Genomic DNA, 25,912 nt, shown 5'->3' with positions numbered 1-25,912 from the left:
TTTGAAAGTTTGATTATAATGTGTCTTGGTGTGGGGCTCTTCGAGTTCATCTTACTTCAAGATCATTGAGCTTCTTGGATGTTTATATTCAGGTCTGTTATTGAATTGGGGAAACTTTTAGTCATTATTTCTTCAAATATTCTCTCTGCCCGTTTTTTTCTTTCTTCTCCTCTGGCTCCCATGATACATATGTTGGTCCATTTGATGGTGTCTCACAGGTCCTTTAGGTTCTGTTCATTTTTATTCAATCTTTTTTCTTTCTGTTCTTTAGATTTGATAATTCCATTGCTGTATCTTCAAGTTCACTCATTCCTTTATCTGCCTACTCAGAGGCAGATCCCTCTAGTGCATCCTACCAGCGAATTTTAGTGAATTTTTCTTTTCAGTTATTGTACTTTTCAACTTCAAAATTTCTTCTTGGTTTCTTTTCAGGTTTTCTGTCTCTTTATTGATATTTCCACTTTGTTCATAGATCATTTTCTCCCTTCTTTTAGTTCTTTGAACATATTTAAGACAGTTATTTTAAAGTCTTTGTCTAGTAAATCTGCCATGAGGTCTTTTTTAGGCATAGTTTTGGTTGATTTTTTTCCTTTGAGTGGGCTGTAAATTTTCCTGCTTCTTTGTATGCCTTGTGATTTTTATTTAAAGTTAGACATTGAATCTAATAATGTGGTAACAGTGGAAATAAGATTATCTCTCTTCCCCAGTGTTTGCCAGGTTTTTTGCTTTTGTTTTTATTGTTTTTGTTTTTGTTTTGATTGTTGTAGGCTGCGTCTGTGACAAGGATCAGCCTGAGTTGTAAACTCAAGGTCTCCTCATTTCTTTTCTAAGCCTGTGCCTTCCCCTGGGCATGTGTGCTGACTTTCCCCCATATATGCAGATGCTTTTGAATATCCTAGTCTTTTTTAAAATGAATATTCTAGTCCTTAGTGTTTGTTTCCCAAAAAAGGAAAAAGAGAAAAATGAAGAGGGGAGGAGTTGGGGAAAGAACACCTGCCCTTTAAATCCTCTGGAAATCACTTAGTAGGTGGGGTAAATAGTCTTACAACAATAAGGGAGGTGCCACTCACCTCTTTATACCTCTGAGATCAGAAGCAACACTCAACAGTCAGAGTACAGATCTCCAATCTTTAGAAGACAGTGTCCTCATTGTCCACCCTGGCTCCTGCAAACTGTGTGCAAGGTACTTCTAAAACACATGAATAGCTGCCTGCCTTGAGGCTGGGGAATGGAGGATAGATAGCTGCAACTGTGCTAAGGGCTGACATTTACCAAAATTAACCACAATTTACTATCCAAGTCTTCCCCAGGGCATCACAAGCCTTCAGTAGACTCTAGAGTTCCAAAATGGTTACACTAGACAGATTCTGCCAGTTTAGTTGTTGTCTAGGTTGGGAGACAGGTTCCTGGTGCTCCCTAACCCACCATCTTCCCAGAATCCTCTGGCACATTGCCTTTCGTAATATTGTCTCCACATCTTCTTTTCATTTTAGCAATTTACAGAGTAAGAATACTAATTTAATGATAGCTGATATGCCTTGGGCCTTGATCTTTCTTGGCATAAATATGAATTTTCCTTTATTTGTCATACAAAAGAAAGAATTTAGAAATCTGAGCCCTCCATACTGTTTGCAATTTTGCATTAAATAGCTCTTCTTAAACCAGATATATATTCTTAAATCAGATATAACTGGTATATAACTGTGATATATATGTTAACGATCTCTGCCTAGAAGGAACTGGACAATGTACTGGTGCACAACTGTATCCTTTTTACATAGATATTCAAATAACGTGAATCTGATTAGGTTTCCTAAGACTAAATGCTGTAAGTAGTGGTCTGTCATTGCGCTGCTGACCTGTAGTCAAGATGTCTTAGGCTTGCCTTTCCAATGGTTTTTCAAGAGATAGTCAAGAAGCACTGAAGCTGTATAAATGGAAAATTGCATTTAGGTCTTCTCAGATTATAGTCATTCCAGTTTTTAAAACATAAATATGTTTGATCATTTTAGAAACTTTTAAAAAACAAGTTCATTGGTATTATGATCATCCTTTTTTCTTAAAGATTCAAAAACAATTATAGAACTACAGAATATTATTTAAACCATATTAGATAATCCAAGTGAATAAAATTTAGATAATTATACCCTAAATTATACAACATGAACATAACTAATATATTTCCATTGTAGAATGATAAATTTGGAAATTACATAAATGGAATAAAGATGTTGTAAGATAAAGAGTGAAGTGACTTAAGATCATTTCAAAATTTAAATTTATATTTTTATCATTCAAACTCTTGAACTAGAGAATATAATATCAGGAACCATGTTCTGTATATTGCCACAAAATTCTTTTTTCCATTTATTCAGTTAATTCGTGAAATGTTGAACTAAAGTTAAGTAAAAGCTGTCTTACAGATGGTATTTACAGAAAATTGATACTAATATGTTAAAATACTATAAATTTTTAATGGTGAGGTTTGATGGAAAATATATTTTGCATAATAAAGAGCTAAAGGATTATTTCCCTCAGTTACATCTAGAGTTGGCTCAGAGTCATAGTTCTCAAACAGTTAAATACACTGAACAATCTGCACGTCTCATTTTTTAGAGCATGTGAGTACTCAAGGCTTTACTTTATTCCACTTGGGGATGAAAACTCTTATCCCATTTTTTAGAATGTTTGCATTAAACAGATACATAACATCTCACAAGAGTGAGCAAGTAGCAGATTTTCGTCTAAATAAAAATGCTGAAATACTTTCTTAACATGTGTAGTATATAAGACAATTTAAAAGAATCTTTGTAAAAGTTATGCAAACTAAATTATGTACATTAATGTTATTATTTGTGCAGGCTGCCTTAGAGAAGGAATGGCTTGCTTTAGATTCCGCCTGCTTCCCTTCACAAACACTGCTTCTTCCAAACCAGCTGCACTGGCCAAAGGTAACATGTCATGGAAACCTCTTAGTGCTCGATCTTTGCTCATTTCTTAAGGTTATGCTCTGCTGCAGTGATTAATAATACAATTTATTGACTTGAAAAACACAATTACTTTTAGAAGCCTCTGACTTCCTCCTCATCCCCAGATGTAATTTTTCATGTAGCTTTTCTTTCATTTGCTCCTGATTTTTTTCTTTATTTTGGATTTCTTTCAACACTTTATTTCACAGTAGCAAAAAAAAAAAAAAAAAAAAAAAAAAGATATGCTTCAGCTGCATAAAATCACTAGTTGACAGCACTTTAAAAATACAAAAATATGCATTAAAAGGGCAACAGCTGAAGATTCTCAGTCAGAGGTCAATGGACTGCAATATCTGTTATTTATTTGATAATCTTTGAAGTTTTTGTTTTCTAAATTTTTTTCATGATCTTTGCAATTAATCATTCTGTATATGCAAACTATACCAAAAGCATATCTCTCATGACTACAACAAAGGACATTTGTATGTATATTCCATAAATTTCATTTGATTATAATTTTTAATTTTTATATGAGTTTTTCTTAGGCTACTCAGTAATATGCATGTAAAGTAATACAATATACATGCTAGATTTTTTTCAATTTATTTTATACTTATGTACATTTTTTTCTGATAAGTTCTCTGGAACCTTAAAATCTGATGATACTTCACTTAATTTACCAAGTCATCCAGCTCAAGCATGGATGTATAATGAGAAAGAAAATTTGTTTTCATCGGAACACACACACTTTAATAGCAGGTAAGCTAAATTGTTCTTTTAGAGGATCAACCTCTAATGAATGACAAGAATATTATACTGTTTACAAAAGTAGTAAGATGATGAAAAGAGGTATGAATTTGTTAAAAATATAATGATTTTATGGAGTTTTCAGTGTAAGTAAAATGTGTGATGTAAGTTTATTAAAGCAAATACAAAACTTAAGTGTCAGTGAAATAATGTTAACTGTTGTAAACAAATGAACTTTTAAATACTGCTATATAGGTAGAGATAAGGGTTAGAATAAAAATTCCAATCCTGTGTTTCTTTCAACGAAAGGATTGAAATATGCTTCAAGTAATTGAAATGTAAACATTTTAAATTAATGGCAGACTTTTATTACTTTTCAAGATAAAGTTTTTCTGTAACTTAAATGTATTTTATTTCCGAGTTTGAGACAACATAAACAGCTTGTAGTTTTAAAAAGTGCTGATACACTTGTGTTGATTCAGTTAAGTGTGGTTTTTTCCTCTTGCTAGATCAGAAAATAGAACTTTATCCAGGACACCTGAATCAAAGACCAGCAGAAAGAGTTTGCTAAAATCTGAAAAAGAAGAAAAAATTTCAGAAGAATGGTATGTGGTCGGTCTGTTTTACACTAAACTATTAAGAAATTGAGAACTGTTTAAATATCCAAAGCAGATATTTTTCAAGATTTCAAGAATACCTTTATTAGTTTTTAAGAAACCATACCTCTGTTAAATTACAGATTCTTAAATGGGAATTCAAATTTGTTTTGGTATGATATAATTCAGATATGTGTGTTTATATGTAAGTGCATATATAAATATAGTCTGGGGATTTTTTACCTTTATTAAATTTAATCTTTTAATAGGGGCTTTAAGGATATTTCTACTGCTCAGCAAATGCTGAAGAGAGCACAGAAAATGAAATCAAAGAAATTACGGAAAAAATTAGGTGGGTAATCAATGATCTTTGCATAACTATGTATCTGACATTGAAGATCAAATCTTTTAAACTATTTTTTAGCAAATTGTATTTAATGAGAATATAAATGAAATGCACAGATATGAGAATGTCCAAGGTAATAATTCCATTAAAAAAGAACAAGAAAACTTAGAGAAAATTATGATATTACATTTAATGATTTATTATACTCTTAAATGCTATTTTCACTTTTCCCCTGTTTCTTAGCTACTTGGCTATTGATTTTTCTATCTATTGTGCACTGAGAATTATGCTGTAATTGGTTTCGAAGCTGGTTCATCTCAGCAAATGTTGATTCTAAAGAGCGTCTGCTTCGTGTGATTATTCCTTTGTGTGTTTTTAAATTGCTTGATTATTCAGTAAACTATTTCTATAAATTCATCAGTTCCATGAATATCAGCTATGAAGACTTCACAACTTGACACTTTGGAAAAGGAGCACAGTGTATATCTTTTGTGATTATGCTGAACTTGTGAAATGTTCAAAGGCATCTTTTCTTCTATTCCATTTGCCAGGCTATTCAAATCATTTGTCTTTCTTTGGACACCTCTAATCATTTTATTAAAATTACTTAATATGTGGAGTGGTTTATAGATGTCAGAGCAAGAAATTGGTTGTTATGAATTTATAACCATAATTAAAACAATTTAAAATTATTTGTATATTTCATATAACTTTGCATTTACTTAAAACTTTATATTTACTCATGGACTCATAGGCTCAATATAAGCAACATGACTTTTTTTTTAAATCTGTTTTGAGTTTCTCTCACTCATCAGTTTCTTTTATAAAGATCTTAATGTCAGTGAAATGTTTCCATAAAAGTAACATTACTCCTGAGAAGAGCAAGAAATCTATATTTATCCTATAGTTCTAGCTTATATCAGCATACAAAAAAGCACTCAGATTAATTTTTATCTTTATTAATTTTTTTTAATCAGTTCAATTATAGAATTCTAAGAAATATGTATATTTAATTTTTAAAAGCAGATATAAAAATAACCAAGATACTGTTGGTTTCTAAGTAATAACTGTTATTTGTTGGCACAGCACTTACTAGCCATTGATAAATTACTGATGACTCAGTTTTATATTCCTAAATGTTCAGCTTTCCTTTTTTGGCATTATATTAGTGATATCTTAATTTTCCCTTTTATCTTTTTGAGATAACTATAATGTTTTTTGTTGTATACTAAACGTTTGTCAATTTTAAAATATTGAAATTTTAAGCATTTTTAGAGAAAATGTAAATATGTGCTCTGTTTGTCAACTTGCTTTATGCCTCCTGTACTCTTGTAAACTCCTACTAAGTTCATCAGGGCTCTGTGGTGGTTTCCCAGGGAAATACAACCCCAAACCTTTAATGATGATGAGACTCTCAGTTCCAGGGAAGTGGAATTCAGTAAATCGAGGTAGTTTGATAATGTTATATTGCTTTGATATATTTTTCTACTCATTTTCAACAGTATAAAAAACAATGTTTAAATCAATGTTTTGAGAAAAATAAAAGTTACTGAAACTCCTGGAGCAAGTTCAAATACCAGAAGTGGCTTAAGAACTGATTCAGCCAACGTTCAACAAATAATTATTATTTATTTAGTTCAAGATCTAATTTCTTAGATACTTACAGTGTTTGCAATGTCTGTGATAGTGAAGGTAAGGAAAATTTTATCTTGTTGGAATCTGTCTCTGGAAATATATAGATGTTTCTTGCTAATTCTTGTAACTGAGGGGTTTTTTTTAGGTTGAGTACATTTTTAATTGATCAGCATAGTAAATAGTATTTTTTAGAAAAATTTTAATAAGGAATATATGCTCATACATAAAAATCATTGCTTTAATGGCCAAAAATTAGACATAATTATTATGAAGCAAAAATTAAACCTCTTTTTATCTGTCACAAGGGGGCATGGTAGGGTAACAAATGAAAAAGGACATCCAAGTTAACACCCACATCTTAAATTTAACATTTTGACAGTGGTCATTAAGCATGACCTGTTAGGTAAAAATCCAAAATGGCAACTGTACAATTTTTATGGGGATATTTACTCTAACTACATGATTGTAAACCAAATTGCATTCTTATTACTGTGTGAGGTTTTGTGTCTTTACATTAAGCTTTTGTTTTGCTTCTGTTTTATCAAAATAGTATTAGATTGATGAAATAAAAGCAAGTTTTTAAAAATTTGAATTCTGAAGTGTAAAACTTAATGATGACCTTTAAATCCTCCTCACTCTTTTTCTCTGCTCCCCCCTCACAACATATACACAGAATAGAAATAGTCAAGGTAAGATTAAAGATGAAAAAGAAAATCAGTGGGATCCTCTACAATTATGATACTTTCATCTTTAGTAGGTTGATGATGTAGAATTTATGTCATTTTGTATATGTGAGCAAATCATTTAAGACTCAGTAACTCCGTCTGTCTTCTTACAGAATAAAGAATTTTCTAGTATTAATGCAATCAGTTTGTGCTATGCTGTTAACTTATTTGAATCTGCCTAAAATAATGGCCATAATTTTAAACTTTTATTACTCACTAATAAATTTAAATGATTTTTAGATACTTAAATTCTGTTAAATACTTTAAAAATTTACAAGTAATTTTCAAATATGCATATATATGTATATATCTTACATGCACAACTTGCCAAGTTGAAAATTTCAAGCCACCAGAGGGCAACATTTTTCGTAAAACTGTTGGAGACTAACCAGCTCTGTGTGGGTAGGGAGGGTGTCAAGTGGGGCAGTCAGAGAATAGAAAATTAAATGGGATCCCTAAAATCTAACAAAGCACTAATCCTCGTGGAGGTGGGTCATAAATGCACGAAGTGTGGAAGCTTTAATTCAAATTTCATGCCATGAAAAACCTTAGAGCAACTTGCTCAGTAGCGAGCTCTTAATAATATTTCCTGTTTGTGTCTTGTACATATAGTTATTTAGCCAAGGGATATGAGTCAACAATATTTGATTTAAGATGAGAGTGAAAATAGGGCAGAAAGTAAGGGGTTAGTTATTTGAAGAAAGTTGCAGATAGAGGAAGAATACCACTGAGGTTGCTGATTAATGAAGAAGCAAGGGGCTGAGAAAGCAAGCAGTGTGGGCAGCCATCAGAGGACACTCAGTATTGATGACTTCCATTAGGATAAATGAGGTCATCTGCTTTAAACAGAAGAGAGAGGAGGGCGAGAGGGAGGGGGAGGAGAAATTAATTAGAAGCCACAGGATGGAATCTAAAATTGTGAGGAGTTACCATGATTTACTTAGTTTGGTTTTGGCTTCTAATTGTTGTTATTCCTAGTAAGTCATTGCTGTTTCCCTCATGATGGATATAAGTGTGAGCCAGTAATGACTGGTCTTGTGTTTGTGGGTTTTTGTTTGTCTTTTTGCTTTTACTGTTGCATCATGCACGGAAGTAATTTCAGAATCTGGTGATCTGGGTTGGAATTTAGCAGGGAAGTTTAGAGTTTAGTACTGCAGTGAAGAACATCATGTGTAAGGTGAGAGTTGCTGGGTTGTTGAAAACCCGAGGGTCAATATCCTAAAGATAGTGAGCATAATTGGTAGCAAGACTGAGATGAGCCAGATGGAGAAAGAGAGTGAGTGAGTGCTTTTGATGTGGAGCACTCCTGAGAGAGGACAGGTTTTGAGTATAGGGATTTTGGTGGAGAGCAAATGGTAAGAAGTTTAAGGGCTAAGAATATAAGGATGAAGACATAACGTGGCTTTCCAACATTTATAATATTCATGCATATCAAATTTCAAATTTCATAGTTAGAAGAAAGAAAGATCAGGATGAAGCAGACAAGGTTAATTTTGTTATAAACGTAGAGCCACCACTAGGGATTAGAATCATCCTGCAGCTGTTAGTAACACCTAGCATTGTTTCAAGTACATGTTAAGGATTCAATAAATATTTGCTGAATTTATTTCAATGAAGAAAAAAGCTTGAGACTGTGTTAGCAACACTTAGTTATAGCCAAGAATTAAGCCAGGTAGAAAATAATTAAAGCTAACTTCTTAATGTGAATTAAACAGTTCATGGGCTATAACAAAGAGATTGGGTTGCAAAATGATAAGGTAATTAAGAAATGTTAAGGAAGGATCAAAAGGGAACAGCTTAGACAAAACTGTGACAAAATGAAGTTTATTGCTGATTTATTTTGTTTACCTTAGTGATTCCCAAAAGGAACTTAAAAGAATTTTGATCAAATGTTACTTTGTTGTGCTCTGAACAAAACAATAAGAAAACTTATTTGAATACTAAGATCCTGGAGGACCCAGTCTCCACTTGTTCCCCACCAAATTCCCTGAACCTAATACCATGGTAGATGTTCAATAAATAACTGTTAACCAAATCAGCAGTAGGTTAGCTAAAAGTCACTAAAGACATTTGACTCTGTGTATGCGTATGACTGTGTGTATTTTATAGTCATTTAAATATATGTTTATATTTGAGAAGGCAAATTTAAATTAGTAAATAATACTCCTTATAAAAATGAACTACAGCTAGTCATTCAATCTTAGCATAAAACTTATTTTACAGCACTGCTGTACGTGGCACATGCAGAAAATGGATAATAACCAGATTTTCACATATGTCGTTAATGAGAATAAGATAAACCAGTGAGCTAAGATTAGGGTTATAGAAACTGTGAAGAGATTGCACAGGGGATGGAATAATTTTAAGGATATTATAATGCCTAAATAAAATTGTTACTTAAATGAGGTAATGGATAGAAAGTGTTGAGTACAGAGCCACATACATAATGGAAAGTCAGCTTACTTATGGGTTTCTTTAACTATACGATAAAGATGTATTTAAAACCTACTTTCCAGATACTGAGCAAGTCGTACTGGGAGATAAAAAATTTAAAAAACAACAACATTGACCTGCCATTGATGATTGCTGAGGAGTAGATTTAAATGACTTTGTAATGCTCTTTACAATATCCTTATATCCTGGCTTTCTTACTTGATTGTGTATTTTTTGAGGGTAACAGTAGTATCATTCATGGTGGTCTTTTTGGGTACTATCAGAATCAAGTGATTTTTTTCCCATCTAGAATTACTATATTTTTTGCTTCTTATCATTATTCCTTATTATTATTCCTTAGCAATTTGAATTAATATGTTTTTAATCAGTTTAAGGTGATGCAATCAGAATGTTTTGAAATACAAAGATTGAAAATGTAGCACTCTTTATGTGCTCTTGATGAATAAAATGATTTTATTGAGTAAATTGAGCTAGACAACTCTTCTAAATATTTTATATGTGTTAAATTATTTAATCATGATAATAGTGTGAGGAAAGTGCTGTCATTATCCATGTTTTACATATTAAGAAATCAAGTCATAGAGAGATTGTTATTTGCCCAAAGGAGTGCCAGAGAACTTATACAAGATCCATTGCTTTTATTTCATGTGCTATACTGAATAAAATGAAGTCAGTTATGGATCCATCTATCTATTTCCTATATGTCCCACCTTATTCAAATAGCAATGATTTAAGATCTTTTCCAAGGATATAATAAGTTGGAAATATTATTGTTGTTTATGTTTTAATTATATGCTTACTAGCTGCCCTTTATTAAGCACCTACACTTATGTCTTGCTGCTTTACACACATTCTCATTAATTCTCACAGTAATATTTCAAAGTCAGCATTATTGGACAAAAACGGAGGCAGAGGGTGAGACCAATTTGTCCAGAATCATACAACTAGTAAAAGTTGGAGTTTGGATCTAAGCCAGATCTGTCGAATTGTAATATTTTTGCTCAGGAAATACATAGCTCAATTAAAAAGGCAAGAAAGTCAGGAGAATGTGTAGAAAGATCAGCAGGTTATAATAAGGTATCGTAGAGTATGTAAACCCATGATAATCTGCCTTCCCTGACTGACTAATGCTCTTTTTAACATGTCGGTTTTTTTTTTTTTGTAAATGACTTAAGTGATATATAATACTTATTCAATTAAATATATAGACAGAGTTTTTTTTATTATTCTTATTGATAGTTCATATTGAATTCATATAGAAGCACCCAACTCTTATAATACCTTAGGTCACTTATAATTATGAGATGTATCCAAATATTGACCAATATCTTTCCTAATCTGAAATATATAATCTCTCTGAAACACGTAAATCATGCTTAGCAAGGGTAAATTATTACTGGAAGACTAATGGAAATCTTCAATATGCGCATGCTTGAGAAATAACTCTGCAGATACTCTTCTGCAATTCACGTTCTAAAAAACGTGCTACTTTAGCATTTAATTAAAATATGTAATTTGGGTTTTATGATATTTTGAATCTTATTTTTTCATTTAGCATATTCACTTCTATTGCACTAGATAGTAATCGAAGATTCTTAAGGTCTCTTTTTGTAAAATGATGTAAGATATTAATAAAATGTATGCTGCCCTGAATTGTGGTTTTATGTTAACCTACTTCATTTATTTTTTTATTGAGGTATCATTGACATACAATGTCGTACAATGTCAGTAGGTATATTAACCTACTTTAAGTGCAGAACTTTCCACTCCTTATTCTACTCCCTGTTACTTATTTCACTATTTTCTTTTCTTACAGTTCTTCAACAAGCAAAAACCTTTTGTCTTAATTCAACCACACTAAATCCCTAATTTCACATTCCATAGAACCATTTATTATCAATAAAAAATTATAGCACCCTACATTTACAATTATTCTATTTATTTTGTAAAATTAATAAATTCAGAATTCTCTTGTCTATAAAAAATACTTAGAATTTATACATCTTCATTATGTAAAATATCATACATCAAGGCAAACAAAAAATCATTCATTTATCTTTAAAACTATTGAAAATTATATTTTATCTGTTTCTTATCTCATTACTTGTCTTGCTTCCATCTCCTATATCTTAGCTCCTTAGAGTTTAGAGAATTAAAAAAGTAGAGTATATGGTTTTTCCTGTAACAATAGATTTTATCTACGTGTATTTATGAAAAGTTTACCTTATTCCAGCAGAAATGTCAGGAATTTAACAAAGGAGCTAAAATAATAAACAGTAAAACAGCTCTCTAAGTAAAAAGATGATGCCATAACTGGAAAATTTAAATGTAAATTTTTTCTAATTATTAGTATTTCTGCCCTGTATATAAAGTATTGGCTATATGCTTAATCAGATAACCAAGAATATATAAATGTTGCTTACTTTTTCATATTATAAAGCTTTTAAAAGTAACATCATAATCAATTTCACAGAATTTTATAGAATGGCTATTATTTTTAATATTATTATAAAAAATTGTATAGCGATTTCAGAGAAGGAAAAAACCAGAGCTGAGCTTTTGTCTTATTTTTCTCATTTTGTCTAGATCCCACTGTGCGCCTAGCATTATTCAAAAACAATGAAAATAAAGTATCTGATACAAAATCACCAAAGAAAGCACAGCCACAAAGAGATGGCTACTTTGAAGGTATGATTTAATCACAGATATATAGAAAAGTAAAAAAGATGGAAAATTGTATTTAAAGCAAATTTTAAAAGTCCTCATTACCCCTAAAGTACATATATAAAAAATTATGTATAAAATATAATTAAGTAAAAGTCAAAATATGGCTCTTGGAGCTAAAATACTAATTTGGTGTCTTGATTCATTAGCATAGTAGTTTAGTATTTGTATACATGCTTATATAAATTTAAATTCTTTGTATTTTTATGTGAAAGTCTTATAATGCTGTATCATCAGTGTTGCTAATTATATTTAAATTTGACACTGACAGATAATGTCATCCTATATCAATGGAAGTGAGTACATGTTGAAATGACATTCTAATATATTTACTGCCAATATATACAAATTGCTTTAAACATTATGAATTAAACTCTGGAATTTTAAATATTTTACTACATTTGAAGCTTGTCCAACTCACTTCTTGGGTAAAGGAGCTGCATATCTAAGTGGCAGATTGTATTCCTTATTTCAGCATTCAGAACAATTATGGACTTATATTATTAATCAGGAATATTTAAATGTAATAGAGCAGCAAATATGACTTAAAACAAGTTTGCTATTGCTTTATATTTAATATTAAAATGGTCATAATTTTGCCTACAGTTTTGAAATTGTAATTTCTAATAGGAAAAAATGGAGTCAAATATTTTGAATGGAAGTGAACTATTCAGAAATCTTAATACTTTGTCTTCTGTACATTTTAAATAAATCTTAAAAGTTATGCATCATTATAGCATGACTGAAAATAGATACATTTTATTTTAAATTTCTATTCAGTAAGGTCTCAATTAAAGAAAAATTTGATAGCTACCAATTTTATATTTATTCAGAGATACCTACTAAGTATGTAGGGGTGGAAGACATTGGGTCTAGAATTTTCTTTAAGTATATAGTAATAAAAATATGCCTAGAAAGATAGGTAAAGCAAGTCTGGCAAATTATTGAAATTGTTAGATCAATAGATGACGGTATAAGGAGGTTTGTTTTACCATCCAATTTTTTTTTAATATTTAAAATTCTCCATAGTAAAACATTAAAAATGTGATGACCAATGAAGGTGTAAAAAATCAAAATTATTGCAAAAAATGTTTATGGATTAGTATTTTAATAGAATTAAAAAAATACTTTCAGTATAAAATAAGGCTTCAGTTTTAATCAGGGCTCATTTCTTTGTAACAGTCTTAACTTCACCATTTCACTGTTTTTGAAAGGAAGAGTAGAAATTCTGCTAAAATCAATAACAACTCCACAGATATTACCTCTTAAGTAGTATAGCACTGTTACTTTAGAAAGGATATGCCTAGGAAGAAAGATAATTGGGGCATTTTTGCCCTTTAAATTAGCATGTACTTTAGAACCAGGAAGCAGAAATCTATCCCAACCTGTTCTGTTACATTTTCTTTTATCCTATGAAAGGTGAAGATATGTTACCATCAAGAATAGTATATATGTATACAGTATATCTATTGATTTGTATACTAAAATAAAATATGCCAGAAGAAGTTCAAATAGTGATAGAAATAAAGTGGAACACTTCTGTATACGCTTTATGATACAATGTGCATTTTTGTTTTCTTTCCTCCATATGAAATGTGTTTAGTTTACTTTTTTCTTTTTAAACCTCAAGTACATTTGGCATGTCATAAATTTCACTGAACGGTCTTTATATATGTACCATATATTCTAGTGACTAATAGTTATTTTAAGGCATTTTTTTTTGAAGGAATGGGCTTGGCAAAAATGATTGTGTGTAGAAGAACATTATTTTCCCTATTAATATGTTTATTTCTGCCCCCTCTTTTAAGGGGAAAAGAGTAAGGCAAAGATTATTTGATTATTGCTGGCCACGTTGAACCCCATGTTATCTTTAACTGCTGCTCTGGCCTCATCCACCTCCTAGACTCATACTCTTTATTTTCTGACTAGCCACAGAGGCCAGTCAGCTTCCGAGTTAGCAACCTGACTAACCACAACTTCCCAGTGGAGGGCGCATTTTTAAACCAGGTGTTTTGAGATACAATCTATATAGTATAAAATGTACCTGTTCTGAGTATGATTTGATAAATTTCAATATATTTATAGTTATACAACCTAAATCTAATATAATTTTAATCTAATGAAAATCACCACAATCTAATTTTAAAACATTGGAAAAACTTTGCTTTCCCTTAAAAAATTCAAATAAAAATTAACAATTGGGTATATTACCCCCAAAAGTGAGGGAGATCAGAATTAAGTTTTACTGTAGGTTTAGCTTGAATGACTCTATGTGGAACAGTATCTCAACATATTTGTATGCTGGCACTGTAATAATTTTCTTGGTTTTGTTGGAATTAGATGATAGTATTATTTGAATATTTTTTCTATAATGCACATATATGTTATAATAACTTTGATTTAAAAAAAACTAAATTTAAAAATACTTCACATTGCAATGTTGTCTATGTGGGATTTTCATGATTCCTCTTATAAATTGTACTAAAATGCTTTGATTTTTTTTTTTTTTTTTTTTTGTCTTTATCTGGATGTCACTAGCAGGATGGAGAGGATGGTAGATATACTCTATTGGTCTGGGATTTAAAATATGCTTAAATATGAGGAATATTTAATATGAAATATCAAAATATGCTTAAATATGGGGAATATTTAATATGAAATGTCAAATTATATTAAATGACATAAGGTAAATTATACCCTTTTAACAGACCATGTTTTACAAAATATCTTTATATTTTGCTATATTCATGACTTGCTGGCAATTTTTGTCTAGCTGCCCTTAACCCTTAAGACCATTTAGACCCTTCACTCAGACCTAAGGCTGAAGAATCTTTGACCACACCTGTTCTCAGGGTAACCTCATACATGTGCCATGTGTCAGATATCAGTTAGTTTTTCCTATGATATGCAATTTAAGAGCCTGAGCACTTTACAGATTCAACACTGGTTTACTTGATTTATTTGCTTATTTATTTATATTTATTTAATGTCCGGTACTTGTCTTGGTTTATTCTGTATCACCAATGATTTCTACTTAAGTTTCAATATCTGATCTCGCCTTAGAATGTAAAACATTTTAAAATGATTACCTTAAATATTTTCCACCAACTTTCCTTTTTTGTTTCAAATGTTCAATTTGGAGCCCTTACGTCACTCTTCTCTGGCTATCACTGATATAAAAAGAAGCATAGCTTAATGGATGTTAAGTGTAGATTCTAGAGTTAGTCAAACACAGTTTGAATCTTGATTCCACCTTTTATTGGCTGTGTGACCTTGGGGACATTATTTAACTTCCCTGTTTAGCATTATTTTTTCACCTGTACGATTGGATACTAATAGTACCTACTTGTTGGGGATTACATGAGATCCTACTTGTGAAATGCTTGAAGCACACAGTATAAATACATAGTAAGTGCTCAAAACTTGTAATCTTTGACAACAGTCATTTTTAAAGTATAGGTGTGGTGGGTTTTTTTTGTTGTTGTTGTTGTTTGTCTTGTTTGCAATTGGTAGTATTTATTGTATTTCTTGCTAGGTACTGTGCTAAGAGTTTTATTTAAATTCTCTGGTTCAGTCTTCTCAGAAACTCTTAAGAATGTATTATAACTGTCAATATTTTACAGAGAAAACTGGTTTTGAGAGTTTGCTAAGTGACTTGCCCAAGGTCATACAGAGAGTAAGTGGCTGAAGGGAAATGGGGATAATTTCTTTATCAAAACAAAGCTAACAAAAATAAAATGAAATGCAGGCATTGAAGAGCAAAGGTTCTTGGGTAACCCTGAAATGTATACAAACTTATAATCAAAATATTTAAGAAAAAATAAAAAGACTAACTATTATATTAGGCAAAGCTCTGGGAAACTAATATTTTTGTTTTTTATTCCTTTCTTATAGCTTGCATTAATATAAATTAAGAAACAGTTTAGTGCCAACATGGTGATAAATATCTGTTTTGTGACCTGTATTTAGATGCTGTCTATTCTAATTTTATTATGATTACCTAACATTATTAAGTACCAAATCTTTTAAACTCTAGGAGTTACCATATTTTCAATCAACTATTTTAATTTTCAGATAGATGAGAACCTCTCCACCCAGCCCAAAAGTAAAGACTATATTTTTGTTTTATTTATTCCTCTTTTTATTTATACATAAATTAAATGACTTCCCTGCCCTAATCTGCTGAAACTTAAATTTCCTACTCCTAAAGCCCAATGCCAAACTTGGACTTCTGGTTTTGGCCAAGGAAGGAAGCTAGACAAGCCAGGAAAAAAATTGGATCTGGCTCATCAACCTTCACAGAGAGGTAGGTTCAGTCTTAGCTCCTCTAATCCCTGGGACAATTTTACTTCACTTTAAAGTCAGATTTTCATAATTCCCAGTTTGGTGCTGTCATCACTAACATGCTTCTATTTCTGTTCTTATAAAACTGAAGATTCACACATACCATATGTTTTTATATATCATAGATGTTCCAATATTTTTGTATTAAATTTTTGAGTATTGAAGTCATTAAAAGACTTTAATTTCTATAATTTTTACTTCAGAGCATTTCTAATCAAACCATGTTCTTTTGTGGTATTTTTTACTATATGATTACAAGCATGTTCTTCTCACACTTTCTTTCTTTTAATGCCAGCTTAGAACACAGAGTCACATTCTGTATATGGTTTTATAGTAAGTCTTGTATTTCCATAGCTATATAGAGTACTTGCTAATAGTGCCAACACAATTAGGTATTAAGAGCTAGTAAAGTAAATGCCACAAGGTTAATGCAGGTAACCAAAGGCTACCTGAAGGTATTCTTTTAAGAATAGACATGCTTATAATCAAAACTCCCTAAATACATTTTAGGCACTGTCATACCATTTAGTAGTATAAAGGTTTGGAATCATTTCAACTTTCTACAGAAAAAAAAAAAAGTCTGATTAGGGAATTCAGTCTAGTGAAGCATAAAACAAACTGCAGTTTTTTAAAAAGTATTTGTCTATGGATAAGTGAGATTTGGGGAATGGCAATCCAGGGCCAGAGAGAAGCTGATTAAACTCTTCCTTATCCACATCAGTAGTAAATAGTTTGTATTTTCTAATTTCCACCCAAATTCAGTCATAATAATATGTATATATTCTATTCCAAAGTATATATTTGTATTTACATATATGTCTTGTGTACATATTATTTATATATATCATATACAAATTATAATATATATAATTGACATTAGACTATATATGTTTCATATATATATGATGTGTATATGGATAAAAATGAAAAGGGATTTCAGAACTTTTAGAGTTCTTTGAAATAACCATGATATGTAGGCTGTGAGATATTATTAGTTTATTTTTTATTAAAAAATACAAGAGGGTTTCCACTTCTGGAAATAGAGGACTGTTTAATTAAAACCAACTTTCTTTCCGAGAACAACTTTAAAAGCTGGAAAATGTAGTTTTAAAAAAGCTAATTGACGTCATTGGAGAACTAACAAGTAAGTAAAGAATTATAAGCCAAGAAGGACATCCCAAGAGCTGAGGAGCTGAGCAAAGCTTTTGATAATGTCACCAGTCTACGTGAACTGGAAATAGACTTTCTACTAACCTCTTGCCAGAAACAAACATAAACTATGTCCCAAAATAGATAACATCGTCTCAAGCTTCAAATTATCTCTACATTTTTTCCTATATAATTTTTGGCACACAATAGAAAAAAAGGCATAGAAGGAGATGAGACATCACTGAACACCATGAGAAACAATAGACAACAGAAATTGAGCCAAGAAGATTTAAGATAATAAAGACCTTAAAAGAAACATACATAATAACTTTAGGGATATAGAAGAAGAAATTGAGAATTTCAGTATACATATTAAACCTATAAAAATATTTGAATGGAAAGTCTATAACTTAAAAGCACAACAACTGAAATAAAGAACTCAGTGCATGGGTTTAACCACAGATTAATCAAAACTGAAGAGAGAATTACTGGACAGGACAATAGCTATGAAAGAAATATTCAAATTGAAGCATGAAATGAAAGAAAATGAAAAATACAGAAAAGAGAAGACGTGAGATACAGAAAAAATGTCTAACACACGTGTAATTACAGTTCAAGAAGGAAAGGTAAGAGAGAATGGTGTAGAAATAATGTCTGAAGAGTTAATAGTTGAGAATTTACTAAGGTGAGGTAAAACCTCAAATTATGGATTCAAGAAATTCCATGAACTACAAAGGAAATATATACAAGGAAAACCACACTGTAGCACATCATAGTAAAAGCACTAAAAAACCAAAGACAAAGAGAAAAATTCTTTAAAGAGCCAGAGAAAAAAGTTTATTATCTTCAAAGGAGCAATAATAATGAAGCTGGCTTCTTAATAGAAATTATGAAAGTCAGAAGACAATTGTTATATATCATGCTGCTCCCCAAAGTCATAGGTTGAAGCTCTAAATCTCAATCTGACTGTTTTTGGAGACAGGACTTTTAAGGAGTTAATTAAGTTTAAATGAGGTCAGATTAGTGGGGCCCTAATCCAGTAGAACTGATATTTTTATTAGAAGAGGAAAAGACACATACATATTCACAGAGGAAAGGTCATGTATGGACACAGTAAGAAGGTGGCCATCTGCAAGCCAAGGAGAGAGGCCTCTGAAAAATTGAACTTGCCAGCACCTTCATCTCGGACTTCCAAACTCCAGAACTGTGAGAAAATATATTTCTGTTGTTTAAGCACTCAGTCCTTGGTATCTTGTCATGGCAGCTCAAGCTGACTATTACACAATGTAATGATATCTTCAAAGTGCTAAAAGAAAATAAGTTCCACCATGAAAGTCTATACCCAACAAAACTTTCTCTTCAAAAATGAAAGCAAGACACTCATGCCACCCAGCTGTCTACCTGCTGCTTCTCTGTACAGCCACAAGGAAGAAGGAGGATGACATCTGGATTCCCGAGCCAAAGCTTCACAGAGAAAATGGGGAAAGAGATTGGCTCTGGGAGAGGCCTCTGGCACCCTTTATTTATCTGTGTTGTTCCTTGCTCCCTGAAAGTAACCTTTCTCTCCACCTTTCAGCTGCCTATTCACTTGCTACCTAGGACACTTCCTATATTTCTGGGATGGCTGATAATTCTATCAGGGTGTTGGAGAATTATTACAATATCTTAGAAAATTCATCATCAAGGACATTAGTTTTCTATCTAAAGAAGGCTACACGAGGTAATGAAGTAACAATGGATTTGGACTGAGAAGACTTCAGTTCGAATCTTGCATAAATACTCATTAGCAGTATGCCCCTTGTGTTTGTTTTTTCTCATCTGTAATTGGGAACACTAATCTTTACGTCACGTGATGTTTTGAAAATTAAGTGATAATCTAAAGTCTTCCAGGTAAAGATGATGGATCTGAAAACCCTCACTAAAACTTTTGGGGAGATATTTTAAAGACACATACTAACAAACATGAGAATATAAGGAAGGGGCAACGGCATTATAGTTTTTTTAGACTAGAAAATAAATATATGAGTAAATAGAAAACAAAAGCTTAAACTAGCAATGAAATATAAGCCAGAGAAAAAATGAAATATCTCAAACCAAAATGAAATATCTCAAACCAAAAGTTTCAGGAATTGATGGTATTAGGCCTTCTGGAAGTGGGGTGAAAAGGGTAATAAAATAAATAGGTGCAGGATACTCTTGAAAAATTCTTGAACTTAATTCTTTGTATAGGATAAAACAGAGTCTCTGGATTCAGGAAAAACCTTAGCACCTTGCTAAAACTAAGAAGAGTAAGTGTAGGTATTCATGTTAAATGCCACGGCCACAAGCCCTTCACCTGCTTAGCTACCAGAAGGCTGATAATCACGTTTTTTAGCCTGCTCGAGTGGCCATAACAAAATACCATAGACTGCGTGGCTTAAAAAACAGAAGTTTATATCTCACAGTCCTGGAGGCTGGGACGTTAAAGATCAAGACGTCAACTGATTCAGTTCCTGGGGTGAGCTTTCCTTCTGGCTTATTTCTTGTTATGTACACATGTGACCTTTCCTTAGCACATGTGGAGAGAGAGAGATCTCTCTCTTCTTCGTCTTATAGAGCCACTAATTCCATCATTAGGTCCCCACTCTCATGACCTAATTAACCCTAATTACCTCCCAAAGACCCCCTCTTCAAACACCATCACATTGGGAGTTAAGATTTCAATATGGGAATTTTAGGGAAACACAGACATTTACTCCATAGCACCATGCCTTTGACTTCAAGGAAAGAGATTATAGGAGTCTTTCTGGAGAGTCTTAACTGTCCAAGAGGAAACATCTAAATATTGACATCAAGTGTTTCCAATATAGGACTCAGGTAGGTCACCCTAAGATGATAGGCATCACTCACTTGTACAGTTTCTTAACAATTTTATAGACTCCCTCTCTAAATATAAGCACACAAATGACGATTCTTAAAACATCTGAAAGAAACTTTTAAGAAACGTAGAGAAAAAGTAACAAACATAGTCAACTTCAGGTGAAAAAAATCTTCAAAAATACCATGAATATTTTCATAGACATAAGAAAAGATTGCACCCATGAAATAAGAATAAGATGCTATAACAAGAAAAAGAGAGCTCAGAGAACTAAAAATATCTCATTTGTAAATAAAAAAATATCAGAAATGAAAACTTGGCAGAAGATAAAGTTAGAAGATAGTGTTAAAGAAATTTCCCAGAAACTGAAGCAAAATACAAAGTGATAAGAAACATGAGAGAGAACATAAAGAAAAGAGGCTCAGTCCAGGAGGTCCAACCTTGATAACTAATAGAAGTTCCAGAAAGAGAGAACACAACAACAAATATATTGAAGGAAATTGTCAGAGAAATCATTCCAAAAAATTCCTGAAACTAAGGGAATTTCCAGTTTCCAGATCAAAAGATCCCATGTTAGGAAAATGAATGAATATAAAGCCTTTGTAGCACATCTTAGAAAATGTCATAAAACCAGGGACAAAGAAAAGAGCTTAGAAGTCTTCCAGAAAGACAAACAGATCACATGTAATGGATCAGTTATCTAAAAGGCACTGGACTTCCTAACATTAATCTTAGAACTTAGAAGATGATGGAACAGTATATTCAACATTCTTAGGAAAAGTTATTTTCAACCTAGAATTCTATAAACAGGCAAACTATTAATAAAATTTAAAAATATAAAAACATATCATCTTACTTTATCTCCCTTGCAACCTTGCTCAGGAAGCTACTGGAGGAACCACTCCACAAAAATGAAGAGTTAAACCATGGAAAAGAATATATGAGATCTAGCAAAAGAAACAGACAAAGGAATCTTTACAATGATGGTGAAGAGAGATCCCAGGATGACAGCTCACACAGGTTTTGAGAATAAATACTCTATGGTGACTGAAAACATCATGAGCAATCTCTCTGAGGGAAAAAAAAATTGTTTTTATTGTCTGATGTGCTTGAACATATTTGATAGGAGATATACTTCTCAGGAAGAGAGTGTTGGAGTGACCTATTGATATGTGTGTACAAGGCTAATGCATGAATATATAGTAGATATACCCTTCTAACAAAGAATTTGGACACTAATGATAGTACATAGAAAACTAAATGTAAAAAATTAAATAACTAAATCTTAGGAACAAAAGTTATACAAGAAAGGAAATGTAATCTGTAACTGCTTTGCTTTTTTTTTTTTCTGTTAGAAGCTGTGTGTTTTGAATTCAAATCAACACTTAAATTCATGAAACATGGTAGGCTTCACACAACGCTAAATTTACTTAGCTTTAAGGAAGGACAAAGGAGAGGAGACTACAAAGCATGCTTAGTATAGTGAGGGCATTGTGACACCTAGGCATAGGACCTGGTGTCCTAGTCATTCTGCACTTAGGAAATGTGTGGGCATCAGAGTCAAGTCGAGGCTATGAGTGTGTAGATAATCTCAATTAAAGGAAGCCGTCAGCTCTGGTGATCCCAGCAGCTTTTATAATTAATTAGTCATGTAGTCGTCTCTGGTATATGACCAGCTAGTAACCGAGTCCACTTGGGGATATTTAACTAGCTTCCATTCTCTGGTTCAGTTGCATTTTATCCATATTGGTTACTTGTAGCTCAATAAACAATCTCAACAATGAGGTAAAAGGGCCTAATCTGGTACAGCTGAATTCTCATTGATCTTGAATTCAGTAGAGATTAAATTCTAACAATTTCTTGACCTGAGGATTAAATCCTCACACCTCCCTGCAGCTAGAGGAAAACCATAGAACAAGCTAATAACCCTTCCCTTATGGCTCATATATGGTATTTACGGTACCCTATGTGGCTCAGCTATAAATAATATTTACATTGTCATAAATAGGTAAACACTAAGTGGTGATCTAACCAAAACTTACGATTTGTCTAAGAAATGGGAAGATGAGGTATATATGTTTATGGTAGAGGTGTTGTAAAAGGGCTAAATCTTTATCTTTTATTTTGTGAGGTCAATAAGTAATATAAAAAATTTTCAAAAAATGAAAACATCAAGATATACGCAGGCTAGCAGTGGGAGAAAAGACGAATATGGCTGAATGTAGTTGCCTTTAGAGTATAAATTGAGAATGGGAAGGGGTAGATCTGGGGATTATTATTTTCCGTTCTTAAAGCCATGTACATATATAACATTGATGAAATTTAATTTTTAAAAATGACTAAATTAGGTGTTTTTGAAATCACCCATTGAAGGTCCTGTTTTTTAATAAAAGATAATAAATGAAAACATATTAAGGTAAAACAGTGACATTTTTAAACAAGCAAAGCAGAATTTTCCACCAATAGACCAAGTCTAACATAAATACTAAAGGGTGTTATTCCTCAGGTAAAAGGAAAAGGATTTCAGATGAACTCTTAGAGACGTAGAAAGTAATGAAGATCATTTTTACCCTTTTTTAAAAAATTTACAAAACAGCGGTAATTTGTAAATTAAACTCTGTTTAATTTACAAAACAGAGTAAGGGCTATGGTTACCAGGGGATAAGGTGGGGGAGGGATATGTTGGGATTTTGGGATTGACATATACACACTACTATATATAAAATAGATAACTAATAAGAACCTGCTGTATAACACAGGGAACTCTATTCAATACTCTGTAATGGCCTATAAGGGAAAAGAATCTAAAAAAGAGTGGATATATGTATATGTATAATGGATTCACTTTGCTGTGCATCTGAAACTAACACAACATTGTAAATCAACTATATTCCAATAAAAACTTTTTTAAAAATTGAAAATGTCCCACCTATAATAGGGAAAGAAATCTTGGGAATTGGGATATCAGAGATGTTTCTAAAAGCATTTAATAATAAATTCACAAATTTAGAAAAAAAGTAATGTAGAGCAAAGAAGGACGAATATGTGGGTAAATCTAAATAAACATTGACTTAGTCCAGGAGGTCTAACAATGATTTTAAATTCTGGTGAGTTTATTATATTTATAGACATGGTAACAATAACATTTATACTTTTTTTTTCTTTTTTAAGCTGTTCATCAAATCACTTACCTAGGAATTTATTTTTTTTTAATTTTGTTGAGTCTTACATTCCCCTGTTCCTTCTATTTTTGCTATCTCCACCCCAGCAGAAAGACAAAACTAGCTTGGAATTAGGACTGAGTTTGGATCCCAGCCCAAACCTATGTAATTTTGGTGAAGGTATTTAACCTTTCTATACTTAATTTTCTCATTAATTAATTGGAGCAAATAATACATACCACATAAAATCACTGGCTAAATTAAATAAAAATGTTTGGAAGATACTAGAAAGGGCTAGCCTTTAGAACATGGAAATTCAGACTTAATTCCTTGTCTTTCCTGTTTAATCTATTGACACATCTTTATTGAATATCCACCATGAGCTTGGCATTATACAAGAAGATGAGGATTCAGTGGTGAATGAAATAAACACAGACCATGAGTAATGGGGTTCACTATCTGACAGGGGCAGGGAAGAGGGTGACTGACATTTATTAATACTCATATAAGTGCATAATGATACAACTGAGTAAAGTTCTGTTGAGGAAAAGTAAGGGGAACTCTATGAATTTAAGCCAGAGGGATGTGGGAAAAAGTGACACTTGGGATGAATTTGAAGATTGGGTAGGAGTAACTAGACAAAGGGAGAAGTTGTGGATAAAGAGTGTTCCAGGCCAAAGTGTGGGCCTAATGAAAGACTTTGAAGACAGGGGTAGACTGGGCCATTAAAGGAACTGAAAGAAGGCTGGTTTGGCCAGAGATCAAGGAGTGAGATGAAGCTGGAGAAGTTGGCAGGTGACAGAGAAATTGTAGTTTGTCCATGTTAGTCCGTATTGAGGATTTGGCTTTCTGTATTCCAAGAACAATAGTCATTGTAAGCAAAAGATGAAATGGTCAGATGTATTCTTCGTGTAATGATTATGGAACATGTGGTGTGGAGAGAAGATAGAGAAGAAACAAGAGTGAACATGATAAGACCAGTTAGAAGGTCATTGCAGTAGGCCAGCATAGAGATGGTAGCTTGGACCAGGGTGAACACAGTAGATATAGAGATGTAAGGGGAAAAGCAGAGAAATAGCAATCACAAGGTATGAATGTATTTAAGTTGCTTCTCACCTACTGAATAAGAAGAATAATACTATCCCATAGAATAGTTGTGAGGAGCCAAACCATTGCTTAGCCCAATGTTCAGCATGTAGCAGCAATCATTATTTTTATTCCCATTAATATTCCAAATTTTACTTTCTCTCTTTAAATCCAAGGCTAAACTTTTCATCCTTGCTATGGATGTTATTCTGCCTGATCCCGTGATGTTCTCATGTTTAGTTATCTCCTGTCTTGTTTCTTAAATTTCTGTCTCTATTATATCCACTTACTTCTTAAAATCAACATATGAATAAGCTGCATCTTTACCATTGAAAATGTGATGCTACCTCCTTTTCGACTACCCCATCCGTCTCTCTTTCTTCCTTATCAGCCTTCTTAGGCAGTCTAATCAGTATCTTTATTTCTCACCTTCTGTTCATTCCACATTTTTTATTCTTTCAAAAAAACATTTTTAAGCTTCTGCTTTCTTTTATTGTACTTGAGACTGGAAGCACAAGTAAAAATCAGTTCCGGCTTTAGAAGCTCAGCCTAGTGGGAGACAAACTAATAAACTGAGATTTATAATCTCATGTACAATCCTTTCATAAAGTTATGCAGAGTGTACATTCTAGTCACATTCTCATCATTCTACTCAAACTACATTCATCACAGTAATCCATGTTAACCTCTTAATTGCTAAACTCAGGAACCTCTCTTCTGCCCTCATTCTACTTGCCATTTCTTCAGGAATTTCTCTCCCTAGAATTTTTCTCCCTTTACATCCTCATTCCCACTCTCTCCTGGTTCTCCTAGTTATCTGACCCCTCCTTTTTTTTTTTTTTTTTTGACCCCTCCTTTTTAGTTGTCTTCTCTGCCTATTCCTGTTCCTAAAAGAGCAATATCCTTTAGAATTTTGTCTCTGACCTTATTCTATATTCAATCCACATATTTATTTACTAATACAGCAGACGTTCACTTTGCCAAACATTATACTAGGTCATGGGATACAAAGATGAGTAAGACATAGTCTCTGTCTTTAAAAAACTACCCTTGAGTCCAGTTGAGGAGACACATAAATAAGCAAAAGAAAGCATCATGGAAGTACAAATCAGACCTATT

At 32.2% G+C, this 25,912-nt stretch overlaps 1 protein-coding gene across 1 annotated transcript in view; it reads left to right on the top strand.

Moving 5' to 3' along the window:
- The window catches only part of LRRIQ1 (leucine rich repeats and IQ motif containing 1), a 184,738-nt gene that overhangs the window by 113,935 nt on the left and 44,891 nt on the right, over window positions 1-25,912 (top strand). Inside the window, exons 18-22 of the mRNA XM_007165929.3 lie at window positions 2,862-2,951; window positions 3,607-3,728; window positions 4,226-4,321; window positions 4,582-4,664; window positions 12,059-12,160. Of these exons, the coding sequence (XP_007165991.3) occupies window positions 2,862-2,951; window positions 3,607-3,728; window positions 4,226-4,321; window positions 4,582-4,664; window positions 12,059-12,160 (493 nt within the window). The remainder of the gene's footprint in view (window positions 1-2,861; window positions 2,952-3,606; window positions 3,729-4,225; window positions 4,322-4,581; window positions 4,665-12,058; window positions 12,161-25,912) is intronic.

Source organism: Balaenoptera acutorostrata, chromosome 11 (assembly GCF_949987535.1).
Source record: "Balaenoptera acutorostrata chromosome 11, mBalAcu1.1, whole genome shotgun sequence".
In the NCBI taxonomy this organism is placed as follows: Eukaryota; Metazoa; Chordata; class Mammalia; order Artiodactyla; family Balaenopteridae; genus Balaenoptera; species Balaenoptera acutorostrata.
The sequence above is the reverse complement of the archived record's forward strand: the minus strand, read 5'-3'. Positions and strand labels throughout refer to the sequence as shown.